Source organism: Ornithorhynchus anatinus, chromosome 21, assembly GCF_004115215.2.
Source record: "Ornithorhynchus anatinus isolate Pmale09 chromosome 21, mOrnAna1.pri.v4, whole genome shotgun sequence".
Classification (NCBI taxonomy): domain Eukaryota; kingdom Metazoa; phylum Chordata; class Mammalia; order Monotremata; family Ornithorhynchidae; genus Ornithorhynchus; species Ornithorhynchus anatinus.
In genome coordinates, this window is record NC_041748.1 from 9,046,950 (window position 1) to 9,064,883 (window position 17,934).

Here is a 17,934-nt window from a genome sequence, read left to right on the forward strand (position 1 = left end):
CCAACAGGAATCCTGAAAATAGCTGGCAGAAAATGGGCAACAAACCCCGCCCAGTGACTGCCAAGGTGGCTACCCCGGCCACCACTCGCTGCTGCAGACACTACCTAAAATTCTTCTCACTTCACAGTGTACTGCCCCAACCCCACCGATCCTCTTCCTGTACCCACTGCCCTAGTGGGAACCTGACTGGTAGAGACAAGAGAGTCAAGGGGCACAGAGCAGATCATCAACGCCCCAAAATCAATTTCCTTAGGAAGATGGGTTTTCAGTCCCCAAACCTCCCTGACTAGCCACAAAAGAGCATGGCTTAATGGATAGAACAAGGGCCTGGGAGTCAGAAGGAAATGCGTTCTAATCCCTGCTCCACCACTTGTCTGCTGCGAGGTCTTGGACAATCACTTCACTTCCCTGTGCCTCAGTTACCTCATCTATAAAATGGGGATTGAGACTGTTAGCCCCATGCGAGACGGGGCTTGTGTCCAAACCCCCTCTGGACCGTGAGTTCGTTGTGGGCAGGGATTGCTCTCCTTATTGCTGTATTGTACTTTCCTAAGTGCTTAGTATAGTGCTCTGCACACAGTAAGTGCTCAATAAATTTGATTGAATGAATGAATGATTTTCTTATATCCACCCCAGCGCTTAGTACAGTGTCTGGCACATAGTAAGTGCTTAACAAATGCTGCAATTATTATTATTATTATTATTGTTAGACCAAGGTTCATCCATCATTTACCATTAAAAGACGCCATCACCCATCGGTCCAGGATCTTTTTTTATGGTATTTGTTTTGTGCTTACTATGTGCCAGGCACTGTCCTAAGCGCTGGGGTAAATACAAACTAATCAGATCAGATACAATCCTGGTTCCGCATGAGGTTCACAGTCTTAATCCCCATTTTACAGGTGAGGGAACTGAGGCACAGAGAAGTTAAATGACTCACCTAAGGACACACAGCAAGTATGTGTAGGAGCCAGGATTAGAACTCAGGTCCTTCTAACTCCCAGGCCTGGGCTCTGCCCACTAGGCCATGCTACTTCTCTCTTCTTCAGTACATACATCAAACTCAACTCAACTCAAATGCCAACTCTGTGGCATCGCACTCTCCCAAGCGCTTAGTACAATGCTCTGCACACAGTAATCTCTCAATAAGTACCATTTATAATGAGGATGATGACAGGCAATACAAGAGCAAATTGGTACCCTAAACCATCAGAAAAAAGCCCAGGAGGCAGCAAGTAGACTGTGAGCCAGTTGTGAGCTGGGATTTTCTCTCTTTGTTGCTGAATTTTACTTTCCAAGTGGTTTGTACAGTGCTCTGCACACAGTAAGAGCTCAATAAATACAACTGAATGAATTGAATGAATGGTGCTAATGGTCGCATCAGCAGAAGAGAAAGAGATGGAGTTGGGAGGAAATAAAGGAGGAGAAATAACAATAAAGAAGACTGACTAGCTTCTCTGTTCCTCTAACTCCCACCATTGGGCTCCCCAGCTATGGCTACAACTCCCCCCCTGCCCCCACACTACCTAAAGGAAGGTCCCTCGTATGTTTTGCTAGAGGCTTTCTGTCACATTACAAAGCAGAAGGAGAGGAGGAAGGAAGGAGAAAGATGGGGACCACTCATGGAATTTGGGGGGTTTGAAATTCAATAGTGATCCAACTCTGAACTGGAGGGTTTCATCACTTTATCATCTTTTAGTAACTCTCAAAACTTTGTAAATGTTATTCTGGAAGACCGTGGTGAAGTGTGGCCTCGGATCCTCAATTAAGATGTTACATAAAGGAGCTCTGCCAGCATTGGCAGGATCTTCCACATCCCAAATCTCAAGCATGCTGCAACCTGGCCTAGAAAAATAGTTATGTATGTTAAACTACAGATACATACAAAAAATACACACAGTACGTTCAACTTCCAAGTTATTTTCTAAGTAAGAAATGAAACTGATGCGAACCAAGCTTTGCATTTCTGTTTTAAAATTTCAAGTACTTAACAATAAACACTTAATATTAGTCATTATTTTGTTATCTAATACAATATGATTCCTCTAGACTGTAAGCTTGTTATGGGCAGGGAATATGTCTAATTCTGTTGTACTCTCTCAAGCACTTAGCACAGTGCTCTGCACACAGTGAGCCCTCAATAAATACCATTGATTGATATAATGATAATAACAATCAGGAGAAAGGTTGCTCTCCCTTGAAAAAATATCAGGAGGATAAATGGCAAATTAAAAACAGCAATAAGCCTTTCAAATGGCAAATGCACCAAAGTAGCAGATGATAACCTCTATGTGCACACGGTATAATGGAGTTTTAACATTTTATTTTAATGGTATTTGTAAAGCACTTATTCTATGCCAGGCACTGTACTTAGCACTGGGTTGGATACAAGCTAATCAGGTGGGACACGGTCCATGTCCCTCATAGGGCTCCCAGTCTTAATCCCCATTTTACAGATAACTGAGGCACAGAGAAATGAAGCGACTTGCCCAAAGTCACACAGCAGACAAGTAGCAGAGCCAAGACCAGAACCCAGGTCCTCTGACTCCCAGGCCCATATTCTATCCATTAGCCTCACTGCTTTTCCAATTAATTGGGCAAGGACTTTTCTGACCTACCCAATCAGATGGATAGAATCTTCCAATAGGAAGTGTGGTTCTTTCGGCATATCGTGGAGTTACTTTAGTGTCATGATAAATGTTTCATGGCAATCAAGCTTTTTGAATGTTTTCAAAGCCCAGGTTTACTGCTGATGTGAAATATTAACACAACTGACATCTCTAGACTCTAAGCTTATTGTAGGAAGGGAATGTGTCTGCTGCCTAGGCTGTATTACACTCTCCCAAGTGCTTAGTTCAGTGCTCTGCGCACAATAGTGCTCAATAAGTACCACTGATAATGATCCTGGAGAAGTCTTGAGGTTGTTCTAGTATTTCTCTCATTTCCACAGCAGTAAAGATTATGCCACTGTGTCTCACTGTGGTCTGAAATTGCACTGAGATTCTGGGAGCATTTAAGAATATTCTTCAGTGTGATGGTGTTTGTTAACCACTTGCTATGTGCCAAGCACTGGTCAAAGCACTGGGATACATAAAATTCAATGAGTATTTGGCCCAAGAGGACTCTTACTACTTAGACTGTGAGCCCCATGTGGGACAAGGCCTGTGTCCAACTTTAATGACTTCCAACTACTACAGCGCTTTGAACAGTGTTTGACACATAGTAAACCCTTTAAAAGAACCAACTAGGGTCTTAGCAGCAGTGGCTTCCTATTTCCTTCAGCATCAAGCAAGCACTCCTTACAACTGGGTTCAGGGCTCTCTACCAACTCCCCATCTTACCAGCTTCACCCCAGCTCATACTTATAGGTCCTCCCCTGCTCACCGTCTAACTGCACCTCACTCTCAACTCTCGTCCTCTGAGGTTCACGCTGTTTCCCGACCTAGAACTCCACCCTTGTCTAAATCCAACAGCTCAACCCCTCTTTGACACTTTAATGATCCACCTCCTTCACAAGCCTTCTCCAAAGAATCCCCAATATCTTGAGACAAGTCTAGTTTAAATTGAACAACAGCCATCTTCTTCATAAAAGACCTTGTATTTTTTATGGTATTTGTAAGCCAGGCACTGTACTAAGCACTGCGGTAGATACAAACTAATCGGGTTGGACACAGTCCGTGTCCCATATGAAGCTCAAAGGCTTAATCCCCATTTTACAGAAGAGATGACTGTGGCACAGAGAAGTGAAGTGATTTGCCCAAAGTCACACAATAGACAATTGGCAGAGTCAGCATTAGGACCCAGCTTCTTCTGACTCCCAGACCTGTACTCTATTAGGCCACGCTGCTTTGTAGCAGGATAACTTCTTCTGAAAGACTTTTCCACACCTTTGAACACCACTCTCCACCAGAGTCTTTGTTGAGCTACCAGTTGGATTTTCTGAGTATTTACTGTGTGCAAACACTGTACTAAGCAGTTCAGAAAGCACAATACCAAAGGTAGACATGCTCCCTGCCCAAAGGGAGTTAAGAGGCTAAGAAAAGAAGACAGACATTAAAATAAATTACTGGTATGTAATGAGGTTGGGATGAATATCAAGTGCGATGAATATCAAGTGCTTGAAGGGTAGAGATCCAAGCTCATAGGTGATGCAGGAGGGAGAGGGAATAGGGGAAATGAGGGCTTATTTAGGAAGGGTTTTTGGAGGAGATGTGATTTTAATGAGGCTCTAGACTGTAAGCTTGTGGGCAGGGGATGTGTCTACCAACTCTGTTATACTATACTCTCCTAAGTGCTAAGTACAGTGGTCCAAACACAGTAAGTCCTCAATAAGTACAGTTGATTAGTAAGGCTTTGAGGGTTGGGAAAGTGGTGGCCTGTTATCTATGAAGAGGGAGGGAGTTCTAGGCCAGACAGAGGACATGGGTAAAGGGTAATTATTTTATAAATCCATCTGCTTTCTTGCAAATGGATGCAAGACCTCTTAAATCCAAAATTTTAGCTGTGGTGGAGAGAGCATAACAACTCCATTTGTTTGGGCAACTTGCAATGATGACTTGGGTGCAGAAAGCTCAATGAGGTCCTCCAGTTATCGCTCCATGCTTCTGATCATTTTCCTGACCAAACTCCTCAAATGAGTTGTAGATAGATATCTGCTGACTCCCCTTTCTCCTCCAACTCTCCTCTTGACTTACTTCAACCCCCTTCACTCCACTGAGACTGCATGCTTTGAAGGTACCAGGTGTAACCTCCTTCTTGCCAAATCTGATGGCCTCTACTCTTTCTTAAGTGTCCTTGACCTTTTAGCCACCTTTGACAATATAGTCCACTCTCTTCTTTCAGAAGCAGCAAGACCTTTTGGAAAGAGCCTGGGCCTTGGAAGGCAGAGGACCAGGGTGTTAATTCTGGCTCTGCCACAGTTTCATCATCTGAAATATGGGGATTGAGACTTGAGCCCCATGTGAACTGTGTCCAACCTGATTGGCTTGTATCTATCTCAACACACAGTAAGCACCTAACAAATTCTAAGAAAAAAAGAATTACATGGGTTAAGGTTTTTCTTTCTCTGTTCAACCAATCAAGTGGTAAAACAAGTCAGGGACCTATGGAGTTTCTTTTGCAATTTGTGAGGCTCAAACCTCCCTGTATCTCTCTACTCATCCATGCGTCTTCAGTGGCAAATCTCAGGATCTGAATCTTTCTGCTGGCATTCCTGCCAAGTGTAATACTGATTAAACACAGACTTTGGCCTTTATTTTGTTTGAGGACCTAGTTAAGTCATGATTATCGAGGCCAATGACAAAGAAGGATATGATTCAGGGAAAGGGAAAGGCTTTAAAGGAGCAGGCAGTAGACACCTGGTTCGCTTGGCTCCTGACTCTCACCTGCTCTCTTCTCAAGCTGAAGATTAAGCCAAGACCAGGGAGGTTGCAGAACCCCACCACCGGAAGTATACAAGTCAAATGGACTGTAAGCTCGTTGTGGGCAGGGAATGTGTCTACCAACTCTTGTTTTATTGTACTCTCCCAAGTGCTTAGTACGGTGATTTGAACACGGTAAGTGTTCAAGAAATACCACTGATTGACCTTGAACTTTGGAGGAGAAACAAGATGAAACTCTGCCTAGAGTATCAGCCTAGAGTATCAGCCTAGAGATAGCTAAGCTAAAACTTCATTTTATTTCTCACGTCTCTGCTGCAGAGTTTTCTCGTAGTTTTGGTTTATATTCCCCCAACTAGGGGAAACTGAAGATTGTGTCATTTTTTGGGGGGGCGGGTACAGTGAATATTGATTTAATCTCTATTCCTTAAAGAGGGGGTTGTGTGGTTCTTCTGCACTTTGTACTCAGTAGACAATCAGTAAATACCATTGGCTGACTGCTTTCTTAAATCTTCTGTCACCATCTTTAGGATTGTTTTATGCCCAGATGGACTTGTGCTGTGGAAAGAAAGTTCCCTAATACTTCCATCATGTCATACCCAGACTGGATTAAAAAAAACACTCATTATAGTAAAAATGACTGTATGCTTTGACCTTCTTTTATTTGGACACTTCTGTCTCTGAGATCAACTGGAGATAAAGCCTCCCAAAAAGACATAGAAATCTCTTCTCCCTGTTGCTGCTGTGGAATTCAGGCAGGACCACAATGCACAGCAGAGATTTAGAGGTCCCCGGACAGGCAAATTCTGACTGGACTGAAGGCACTGAACTCTGAATTGTTCAGGATTTGGGCTGGGGAGAAGCAGGTCCAGGAAACTGACCCCTGCATGGATGCCTACTTAACGCTTTCCAGTATCCCCTCCCATGGAGAAATCATCAGAAGGGAAGGGAGTGGAAATGACTCCCCCACTCAGCTCTACCTTCCCTCCCTGCTCCATAGCACTTTTGTATATTTGTACATATTTATTATTCTACGTATTTAATTCATGGTGTGTATATATCTATAATTTTATTTATTTATATTGATGCTATTGATGTCTGTCTACTTCTTTTGTTTTGTCTTGTTGTCTATCTCCCCCCTTCTAGACTGTGAGCCTGTTGTTGGGTAGGTACTGTCCCTATCTGTTGCCAAATTGTACTCTCCAACCGCTTAGTCCAGTGCTCTGCACACAGTAAGCGCTCAATAAATACGACTGAACGAATGAATGAATGTGGCAGTGCTGACAAGAGAATCAATTACCTCCTCCTTAAAATGGCACCAAGCCAAGGCTACGCCCTGCCTTGATGGAGGTTGGGGTGCATGGCCCCCTCTGAGGGGTGACGGGCTGGGAGAGGGATCTCACTAGCTCCAGCACTTAGAACAGTGCTTGGCATATAGTAAGTGCTTAACAAATACCATGATGCTAATGATGATCTTGCTCATCACTATCTGAGGGGAAAATGCCTCCGGCTTAAACAGTCTCCCTTTCTTTTCACAATGGACAGGGTGGGTTCGCGCATTTTTGACATCACGAGCTACGGAATTAAAAGTATGATCGATCTCTTCTTCCAATTGGAGTGGCTTTTCCTAGAGTTTGGTTCAAAGAGCAATACAACTTAAAAAAAGTACCAAAGGATGGAATCTACCAACAGAAAAATGATACTTTCTCATAATTTGGTAAATAGATTCTGAGGTGGGTCAATACTCACTTAGTTCTCACTACGCACCATGCCTCTTCTAATACGTAGTAATTCACACCTAAGTTTAAAAGTTGATGCTTCACTTCTTTTGCCGGTTTCCGGCTGTACATGGCATAAACAGTTTTCATTCTGGCCCTTTCAAGACAAAGAGTAAGTTAATAATAATAATGTTGGTATTTGTTAAGAGCTTACTATGTGCCGAGCACTGTTCTAAGCGCTGGGGTAGACACAGGGGAATCTGGTTGTCCCACGTGGGGCTCACAGTCTTAATCCCCATTTTACAGATGAGGGAACTGAGGCACCGAGAAGTGAAGTGACTTGCCCAAAGTCACACAGCTGACAAGTGGCCGAGCTGGGATTTGAACCCGTGACCTCTGACTCCAAACCCGTGCTCTTTCCACTCGAGCCACGCTGCTTCTCTTTGAGTGAGAGAGAACCGATTGAAGAGACTGAGGAAGTTCCTGGGTTAGGAGCAACTACGTATGCTGAAGGAAATTAGCCTGCCTGATTTCAGCCATGTCCAAATGGTCTTCAGGGCTTCAGAGAAAGGCTTAATAATAATAATAATGTTGGTATTTGTTAAGCGCTTACTATGTGCTGAGCACTGTTCTAAGCGCTGGGGTAGACATAGGGGAATCAGGTTGTCCCACTTGGGGCTCACAGTCTTCATTCCCATTTTACAGATGAGGGAACTGAGGCACAGAGAAGTGAAGTGACTTGCCCACAGTCACACAGCCGACAAGTGGCAGAGCTGGGATTCAAACTCATGAGCCCTGACTCCAAAGTCCGGGCTCTTTCCACTGAGCCACGCTGCTTCTCCACGCTTCTTCACGCTGGCTTCAGGGGGAGACCAACTATAAGAAGTAACGTGGCTTAGCGGAAAGAGCCTGGGCCTGGGAGTCAAAGGATGTGGCTTCTAAACTCACCTCCGCCAATTGCCTGCTGTGCTACTGTGGGTATATCACTTCATTTCTCTGTGCCTCAGTTACCTCCTCTGTAAAATGGGGATTGAATCCTCCTCTCTCCAACTTAGACTGTGAGCCTTATGGGACAGGAACTGTGTCCAATCTAAATGTGGTGAATCTACCCCAGCACTTAGCATGGTGCTTGGCATACAGAAAGTCTTTAACAAATACCATATTATGACTATGATAATTATATGCAGCTTTAGGACTTTGACTTTTGGCTTACCCAGTCCTGGTCCTCCTCATTCACCACTGCAAGGACCCAGCCACCCCAACTCCTTGCAGAACTGTTCGCCCTGGCATGTCAAACCTGGGGTGGGCAGCTCCTGTCCCCAGTCAGAGTAAGGTGACTGAGGTTTGGGGTAGGCAGCTGGGGGCATATTTCACTCTTCAAGCTTTTGTGTACCCAAGGCCCACTGCACTGGGCCCTTGTCAGTGGGATAGAGAACATCTGACATGTATTTTAAGCCATTATTTCCCAGTTGATACTGGGAACTTCTGCTAGTGTAATCTAATGCTGGGAACATTAATAACGTAAAACAGACTAAATAACACGACTTTTTATACAGTGGATTGCACACTGCTTTGCAGCATATGCAAAGCACTATAGATAATTAGCATATAGACTGAGGTTATACACTACACTGTTGTGAGGACATTCACTTCCAGTCAAAGGTGCCCTTTGGAGACAGAGTTAAAAATTCCCACCACATTCTCCTTGAGAAAGGGTGCTCTGCTGAAAGTTACTTGGATGTCAAAGAATTAACAAATCAATACAACCCTTTGGAAAGTAAACAGATTAGGCATCGACATTGCAACAAGCTCCAGTCAAAGCTAGTTGGAGTGAAAATGAGAAACACATAGCAAGACTGCAAAAACTTCCATTTTTTATGGTATTTGTTAAGCACTTACTATGTGTCAAACACTGTTAATAATAATGTTGGCATTTGTTAAGCGCTTACTATGTGCAGAGCACTGTTCTAAGCGCTGGTTAGACACAGGGGAATCAGGTTGTCCCATGTGGGGCTCACAGTCTTAATCCCCATTTTACAGATGAGGTAACTGAGGCACAGAGAAGTTAAGTGACTTGCCACAGTCACACAGCTGACAAGTGGCAGAGCTGGAATTCAAACTCATGGCCTCTGACTCCAAAGCCCGTGTTCTTTCCACTGAGCCACGCTGCTTCTCTAGAGACAAGTGAATTAGGTTGGATACAGTTCCCACCTGACATGAGGCTCACAGTCCAAATAGGAGGGATAACAGGAGAATGGAGGCACAGAGAAGTGAAGTGATTTGACCAAGATCACATAGCAAACCTTTTGCAAAGCCAGGACTAGAACCCAGGTTCTCTGACTCCCAGGCCTGCTTTCCACTAGACCAAGCTGCTTCCATGCATTCATAGAAGACCAACTGGGTGCAGGCCTCTGTACTAAGTTCTTGGGAAAGCACAGTAAAAGCCCAAAGCTTTGATTCCTGCCCTTGAGGAGCTTCTATTGGATCAGCAACCAGTAACCCATCTAGACTCCTGCCCACTTTTGTCAGCATCATCTGCAACTCTTATCTGTTATCAAGTGACAAATTGAGACCAAGAATGAAATCTGGGAGGAAAGCTCATGACCTGGGTGCCCTGGGGATGGCCACGTGAATTGAAGGTAGGAGGATATGGTAAGTTGATATGGCACTATTGTACTAATATGGTAAGACACCCTCGAACACAATTCAAATTGACATGATATGCAGCAATAAAGGAGGCGTTTTGTTCATTTTGAATAAAGAAGCTGTGTTGCCTGAAAGGTAAACAGCCCTCACTGGCAGCACTACCCAGAAGACAGGCAATATGAGTGCCCCCTCTCAATTCGTCTTTGAAGTCAGGACCAGGAATTCTTAGGAGATAGGAGGGAGGGAGAGAATGAGGGAGAGAGAGAGAGAGAGAGAGAGGGAAAGAAAGAGAAGGAGGGAGGGGTAAAGGGGAGGAGGAGTGCCAGAGAGAAGAGTAAAGAGAGGAAAGGGGAAAGGAGAGGAGGAAGGAGGGACTGAAGGAGAGAGAAAGACAGAATAAAATCATCCAGAAAGTCAAACCTCAACTTCCCTTTTTGCTTTCAGGTTGAAAAAACGAGAAACCACTGGCCTAAGGCGGGGTGGGGCGGGTTCAGGGAATACAGTATCTTTTCCACCTTAAAAGACCCTGAATATAATAAACCATTATATCTCTAGTATGTTAGAAACTTTTTTACAGATATGGCACACAGATTCATCCCTGAAAAATTGGTTAAAGACCTGTTTCTAAAACTGCACATTCCCTTCCATCTCTAGTGTTTCTCTTTAGAAGTATTGAAGGGAAACCACTTAGAAATTATAAACTACCCCTGACCTTGTCTCTCGATCCCCACAAGGTTCGGCTCTAAAGGAGCTGCTTGCTTATTAAATGAAATATGCTATGCCGGTCTATCCACAGCAACTGACTCACAGTTTCCTGCTGGGAAACAGGACTGTCTGAGATTTTGTTGTTCTATCTCCTTAAAATATTCCTCTGTTCTTCTTGCTTTCACACAGCTCTCCATTTGGTAGCTGCTTGGGTATCCTGTGTTCTTTGTTCTTCTTGCATCTCACCCAGCGTAGCTATATTTGGGTGAGTGTAGCTTCATTGTCAGGAGACTAACTTATAGTAATAATAATAATTAATAATTATGGTATTTGTTAAGTGCTTACTATGTGCCAAGCACCGTTCTAAGCACTGGGATAGATACAAGGTAATTAGGTTGTCCCACGTGAGGCTCACAGTTTAATCCCCATTTATAGATGAGGTAACTGAGGCACAGAGAAGTTAAATGGCTTTTCCAAGGTCACACAACAGACAAGTGGCACTTAACTTCCCTGTGACTTCATTCCAGAACATCATTGTGTGTTGCTCTGTTTTGTCTTTGGATTTTGAGTTTAGCCCAAAATAATGCTGAAGGATGCCACGTTGGTATGAGGGATGCCGCGTTGGTATGAGGTCCAACTCTCACATCCGTAGAGGGGGTTGGGCAGCACTATGGCTCTTGAGGCCTTTATTTTGGTCTGGATCCTTATTCAACCAATCAAGCATTCCACCACCTTGCCCCTTCTACCTCACCTCGCTATTCTCCTTCTACAACCCAGCCCGCCCACTTCACTCCTCTGGCGTTGACCTTCTTACTGAACCTCAGTCTCACCTATCTCACTGCCGACTCCCAGCCCATCTCCTACCTCTGGCCTGAAATGCCCTCCCTCTTCAAATCCAACAGACAATTACTCTCCCCCCTTTTCAAAGTCTTATTGAAGGCAAATCTCCTCCAAGAAGTCTTCCCAGACTAACCCCCCCATTCTCCCATTCCCTTCTGCATCACCTTACTTGCTTCCTTTGTTCTTCCCCAAACCCAGCCTCACAGCACTTATATATATATCTGTAATTTATTTATTTGTATTGATGTCCATCTCTCCCCACCACCTCCCCAAGACTGTAAGCTCATTGTGGGGAGGGAATCTGTCTTCTAATTCTGTTGTCTTGTATTCTCCCAAGCGCTCAGTACAGTGCTGGGCACACAGTAAGGGCTCAACAAATACAAATGAAGTGAATTGAATTGATTGCATTTATTGAGTGCTTACTGTGTGCAGAGCACTGGGCTAAGCACTTGAGAGAGTATAATACAACATAATTAGCAGACATATTCCCTGTACATACGAGCTTACAGTTTAGACGGAGAGACAAACATTAATATGAATAATTTATAACATAAAACTTAAATATATGTAAAATGTCCAAAGGTCACAGATTCAAGTACATAGACAACGCAGAAAAGAGAGAGCTGGGGAAAAGAGGGCTTATTCGGGGAAGGCCTCTTGGAGGAGATGTGACCTAGTAATGCTCTGAAGAAGGAAAGAGTGGTTGGTGGTTTGGCATATATGGAGTTGGAGGGAGTTCCAAGCTACGGGGCAGGATGTTGAGAAAGGGGTCAGGGGTGAGATAGATGAGATTGGGACACAGTAAATAAATTGATACTAGAGGAGTGGAGTGTGTGGGCTGGACTGTGGTAGATGAGTGAGGTAAGTGGGAATGAGCTGATTCAGTTTTTTAAAGCCAATGGTAAGGATCCTAATAACATGCTGCCAATACATTCTGTTCGACAGTTTCCTAAAGGATGGGCTGGCCTCCTAAATTCAAATTTCTACTTCTTTGTCCATCACTGCATCCTTGGTCAGTGTGCTACCTAAATAACAGAATTCTGTAACAGTACTAAATCCAAGGTTGCCAATATCAATTTTTGGTTGTGTGTCTGGCTTCCACTAAGCAGCGCAGCTTAGTGGGAAGAGCCGGGCTTGGGAGTTGGAGGTCATGGGTTCTACTCCCAGACCTGCCACTTGTCAGCTGTGTGACTTCAATTCTCTGTGCCTCAGTTCCCTCATCTGTAAAATGGGGATTAAAACTGTGAATCCTACGTGGGACACATAATTACCTTGTATCTACCCCAGTGCTTAGAACAGTGCCTGGCACATAGTAAGTGCTTAACAAATACCATTATCATTATTATTATTCTCTAGGGCAGGCTGCTACATCAGTGTTCTTTAGATTTGCTGATAGCTTGTAATGGCCGGTTCATTCAGTGAAGAAGCTTACAGGTCTTCTTGGATGCCTGTCTTTAAGGTGCAGTCATCTATATATGGCAGTTCCTAAATTAATGCTTTTAGGACTTTGGATGATTCTTCTCCCACTACAATGCAGCCCATACACTTTTGCTTCTCTAATATCAACCTACTCCAAATCCATAGGCTCCTACTCTAACCTGATCCTTCTTGACCTCTCAGCTGCCTTTGACACTATCAACCATCACTTTCTCCTCAACTAGTTATCCAACCTTGATTCATGGACTCCATCCTCTTCTGGTTCTCCTCTTATCTCTCTGGCCATTCACTCTTGGTCTCCTTCGCAGGCTCCTCCTCCCCCTCCCATCCCCTAACTGTAAGGGTTCCTCAAGGGTCACTTTTTGGTCCCCTTCCATTCTCCATCTATATTCACTCCCTTGGTGAACTCATTCACTCCCTCAGCTTCAACTATCATCTCTACGCAGATGACACCCAAATCTACATCTCCTCCCCTGTTCCCTCTCCCTCCCTCCAGGCTAGTGGCTCATCCTGCCTTCAGGATATCTCTACTTGGTTGTCCTCCCACCACCTAAAACTCAACATGTCCAAGACTGAGCTCCTTATCTTCCCCCTCAAATCCTGTCCTCTCCCTGACTTTTCCGTCACTGTGGGCAGCACTACCATCCTTCCTGTCTCACAAGACCACAACCTCAGTGTCTTCCTTGACTCTGCTCTCTCATTCACCTCACACATCCAATACATCACCAAAACCTGCTGGTCTCACCTTCACAACATCACCAAGGATCTGCCCTTTCCTCTCCATCCAAATTGCTACCTTACTGGTATAAGCTCTCATAATATCCTGACTGGATTATGGCATCAGTCTCCTTTCTGATCTCCCATCCTCCTGTTTCTCCCTACTTCAGTCTATACTTCACTCTGCTGCCCATACTGTCTTTTTACAGAAATGCTCGGGCATGTCACCCCCTTCCTTAAAAACCTCCAGTGGTTGCCTATCAGCCTCAGCACGAAACAAAAACTCCTCACTCTTGGCTTCAAAGCTCTCCATCACCTTGACCCCTCCTACCTCACCTTCCTTCTCTCAGTCTACAGCCCAACCCACACACTCTGCTCCTCTGCTGTTAACCTCCTCACTGTACCGTGTTCTTGCCCCCCGCCATCCACCCCTGGCCCACATCCTACCTCTGGCTGGAATGCCCTCCCTCCTCACATCTGCCAAACTAGCTCACTTCCCCTCTTTAAAGCCCTCCTCCAGGAGTCCTTTCCGGACTGAGCACACCCTTTTTCCTCTGCTCCTCCTCCCCTCCCCATTACCCCCTACTCCCTCCCTCTGCTGAACCCCCTTCCCTTCCCCACAGCACTTGTGTATATTTGTACATATTTATTACTCTATTTTATTAATGAGGTGTATATATCTATAATTCTAAATATCTATTTTGATGGTATTGGTGCCTGTCTACTTGTTTTGTTTTGTTTTGTTGTCTGTCTCCCCCTTCTAGACTGTGAGCCCATTGTTGGGTAAGAATTGTCACTATCGGTTGCCAAATTGTACTTTCCATGTGCTTAGTAGGGTGCTCTGCACACAGTAAGCACTCAATAAATATGACTGAATGAATGAATGAATGCTCACAGTCCCTCGTTCTCACCTCACCCACTGTCAATCCCTAAGTAAGTCCTCCCTCCTGCCTAGAATTCCTCCCCCCCAGATATCCTACAGTCCAGCACTCTCCCCATCTTCAAGACCCAACTAGAATCACATCTCCATGATGTTTTCCCTGAGTAAGCTCTCATCCCCCTAACCTATTTTCCCTTTCTACTGCCTCACCCCCTTATTACACTTAGGTATTCAGCCTGCCCCTACTCTCACAGCATTTATGCACATTTCCCTACATTTACTGGTTATCTGCAATTTATTTTCATGTTTGTCTCTCTAGCTAGATTGTAAGCTCAATGAGGGTAGGGATCATGTCTAGCTTAGTGTATTCTCCTAAATGCTTAACATGGTGAGTTGCACACAGCAAGTGCTCAATAAATACCACTGACTGACTGATCATAGGTGCTTTTCACATGGAATGTCTATGGTGGTACATGGCATGTGGTATGGAATGTGGGGTTTATGATCAATTTCCCCTAGATGGTGGACTCTTAAGTTTGCAGCAACGTTGTACAAGGACAAAGGTGGTAAAGATTCTTGTCTGTGACTTCATCTGTTTGCAGATGATTATTTGTTAGTGTCCAACATTTTTCAAGACATTCAGTTTCTCACTGAATGTTCTGCATGATCTGCTAAATGGTTTGAGCAGGCAGTCAGTCTGAAAAAGTCCAAAGTCATATTTCAACCAAAGTCCTGAACCATAACTCCGAGCACAGAGATATCTGTCGATGGTGTGCTGCTTAAAGTTTAAAGAAAAATTTGGCTACTTGGGGACTGTGTTTCACAAAATGCTGCTACTGGTGATATCTCAATATCAGTTAATCAATCAATTTCACTTCTTGAGTGCTTACCGTGTGCAGAGCACTGTACTAGGTGCTTGGAAGAGTCCAATAAAACAGAGTTGGTAGACACGTTTCCCTGCCTATAATGAGCTTACAGTGTAGAGGGGGATACAGACATTAATATAAATTAATAAGTTATGGATATGTACATAGGTGCTGTGCAGCTGAGGAAGGGGTGAATAAGTGTGCAGATCAAAGTGCAAGGTGACATAGAAAGAAGTGGGAGAAGAGGAAATGAAGGCTTAGTCAGAGAAGGCCTCTTGGAGAGGATGTGCTTCTAATAAAGCATTGAAAGTGGGGAGAGAGATCATCTGTCAGCTATGAAGAAGCCGGAGGCAAGATGTGGGCAAAAGATCGGTGGCAAAGTAGATAAGATTGAGGTACTGTGAGTATAGGTTGGCATGAAAGGATCCAAGTGTGCGGGCTGGGTTATAGTAGAATTGCAGGAAGGTGAGGTAAGAGAGGGCAAGGCGATTGAGTGCTTTAAAGCCGACAGTATGGAGTTTCAGTTTGACGCAGAGGTGGATGGGCAATCCCTGGAGGTTCTCAAGGAGTGGGGAAACATGGACTGAACATTTTTGTAGAAAAATGATCTGGGCAGCAGACTGAAGTATGGACTAGAGTGGGAAGAGACAAGAGCCAGGGAGGTCAGCAAGGAGGCTGATGCAGTAGTCAAGGAGGGATAGGATAAGTGAGAAGCTTCGTGGTCTAATGGATAGACCATGGGCCTGGGAGTCAGAAGGACCTGTGTTCCAATCCTATCTCTGCTTCCTGTTTGTTGTATGACCATGGGCAAGTCACTGAACTTCCCTGCGCCTCAGTTACCTCATTTGTAAAATGGGGATTAAGACTGAGAGAACCATGTGAGACATGGACTATGTCCAATCTGATTAGCTTGTGTCTACTGCAGCATTTAGTATAAAGTCAGGCACATAGTGAGTGCTTAACAAAGAGAAAAAGTGATTGCATTAATGTCGTAGCAATTTGGGTGGACAGGAAAGGATGGATTTTAATAATAATAATAATAATAATAATGTTGGTATTTGTTAAGCGCTTACTACGGGCAGAGCCCTGTTCTAAGCGCCGGGGTAGATGCAGGGTCATCAGGTTGTCCCACGTGAGGCCCACAATCTTAATCCCCATTTTACAGATGAGGTAACTGAGGCACAGAGAAGTTAAGTGACTTGCCCACAGACAAGATTTTAGAGATGTGGTGAATGTTGAAATGACAGGCTTTGGTTACAGATTGAAATTTTTTAACGATATTTGTTTAGCGCTTACTATGTGCCAGGCACTATTCTAAGCGCTAGGGTAGATGCAAGGTAAGCGATTTGGACACAGTCCAGTCCCAAATGGGACTCACAACCTTAAATCCCCATTTTACAGATGAGGGAATTGAGGTACAGAAAAGTGAGCTGACATGCCCAAGATCACACTGCAGACAAGAGGTGAAACAATCAATCAGTGGTCTTTATTGAGGGCTTACTATGTGCAGACACTGTACAAAGCGCTTGGGTGGGTACAATTCAACATTATCAGCAGATATATTCCCTGCGCATAACGATACCAGAACCCAGGTCCTTCTGATTCATTCAATCAGCATGGCGTAGTGGATAGAGTTCAGGCTTGGAAGTCAGAAGGTCTTGGGTTCTAATCTCATGCTGCCACAGTCTGCTGTGTGACCTTGGGCAAATCACTTAACTTCTCTGGGCCTATTACCTCATCTTTAAAATGGGGATTAAGAGGGTGAGCCCTATTCGGGACAGGGAATGTGTCCACCCTAATTAACTTGCATCTACCCAGCACTTAGAACAGTGTTTGGCATATAATAAGTGCTTAACAAGTTCCATAATTATTATTATTATTATTCAATAGTATTTATTGAGCACTTACTGTGTGCAGAGCACTGTACTAAGCGCTTGGGAAAGTAGAATACGACATTAAACAGACACATTCTCTGCCCACAGTGAGTTTGCAGTCTAGAGGTAATAATAATAATAATGTTGGTATTTGTTAAGTGCTTACTATGTGCCGAGCACTGTTCTAAGGACTGGGGTAGACACAGGGGAATCAGGATGTCCCACGTGGGGCTCACACTCTTAATCCCCATTTTACAGATGAGGTAACTGAGGCACAGAGAAGTTAAGTGACTTGCCCACAGTCACACAGCTGACAAGTGGCAGAGCTGGGATTCGAACTTATGACCTCTGACTCCAAAGCCTGGGCTCTTTCCACTGAGCCACGCTGCTCCTCTAGGTGGGGAGACAGAACAGACATTAATATAAATCATGTTCTATCCACTAGCCCACATTGCTTCACTTGAATGAGAGAGATAATAATAATAACGATTATTAAGCATACTAAGCACTGAGGTGGATAAAAGCAAGTCGGGTTGGACACAGTACCTGTCCCATGTGGGGCTCATAGTCTCAATCCCTAATTCTGCAGATCAGGGAACTGAGGCACAAAGAAGTGAATAGACTTGCCCAAGGTCATATAGCAGATGAGTGGTGGAACCAGGATTAAAAAACAAGACCGTCTGCCTTCCAGGCCCGTGCTCTATCTGCTACGACACACTATGTCTCATTAGAGATGAGTCGAGGATAACTAAGGCTATCGGCTGGAGACAGGGAGGATGGTGGTGCTGTCTACAGTGATGGGAAAGTCACTCAAGCTGCACTGGCATGGCCAGCACAGCATCTGGAAATTAGGAACATCAGTTCTGGAAATAG

At 44.3% G+C, this 17,934-nt stretch overlaps 1 protein-coding gene across 5 annotated transcripts in view; it reads right to left on the minus strand.

Annotated features, from left to right (window-relative positions):
* Window positions 1–1,668: 1,668 nt before the first annotated feature.
* The window catches only part of LOC103164823 (probable C-mannosyltransferase DPY19L1), a 121,636-nt gene continuing 105,370 nt past the window's right edge, over window positions 1,669–17,934 (minus strand). For 4 of the 5 annotated variants that reach the window (XM_029048665.2, XM_029048667.2, XM_029048669.2 and 1 more), the window contains 2 exons: window positions 7,128–7,253; window positions 1,669–1,845 (listed from right to left, as the gene is read on the minus strand). In XM_029048665.2, coding sequence (XP_028904498.1) covers window positions 1,689–1,845; window positions 7,128–7,253 — 283 coding nt within the window. In that variant the 3' untranslated portion in view covers window positions 1,669–1,688. The remainder of the gene's footprint in view (window positions 1,846–7,127; window positions 7,254–17,934) is intronic. The other variant, XM_029048668.2, reaches the window with a different exon arrangement.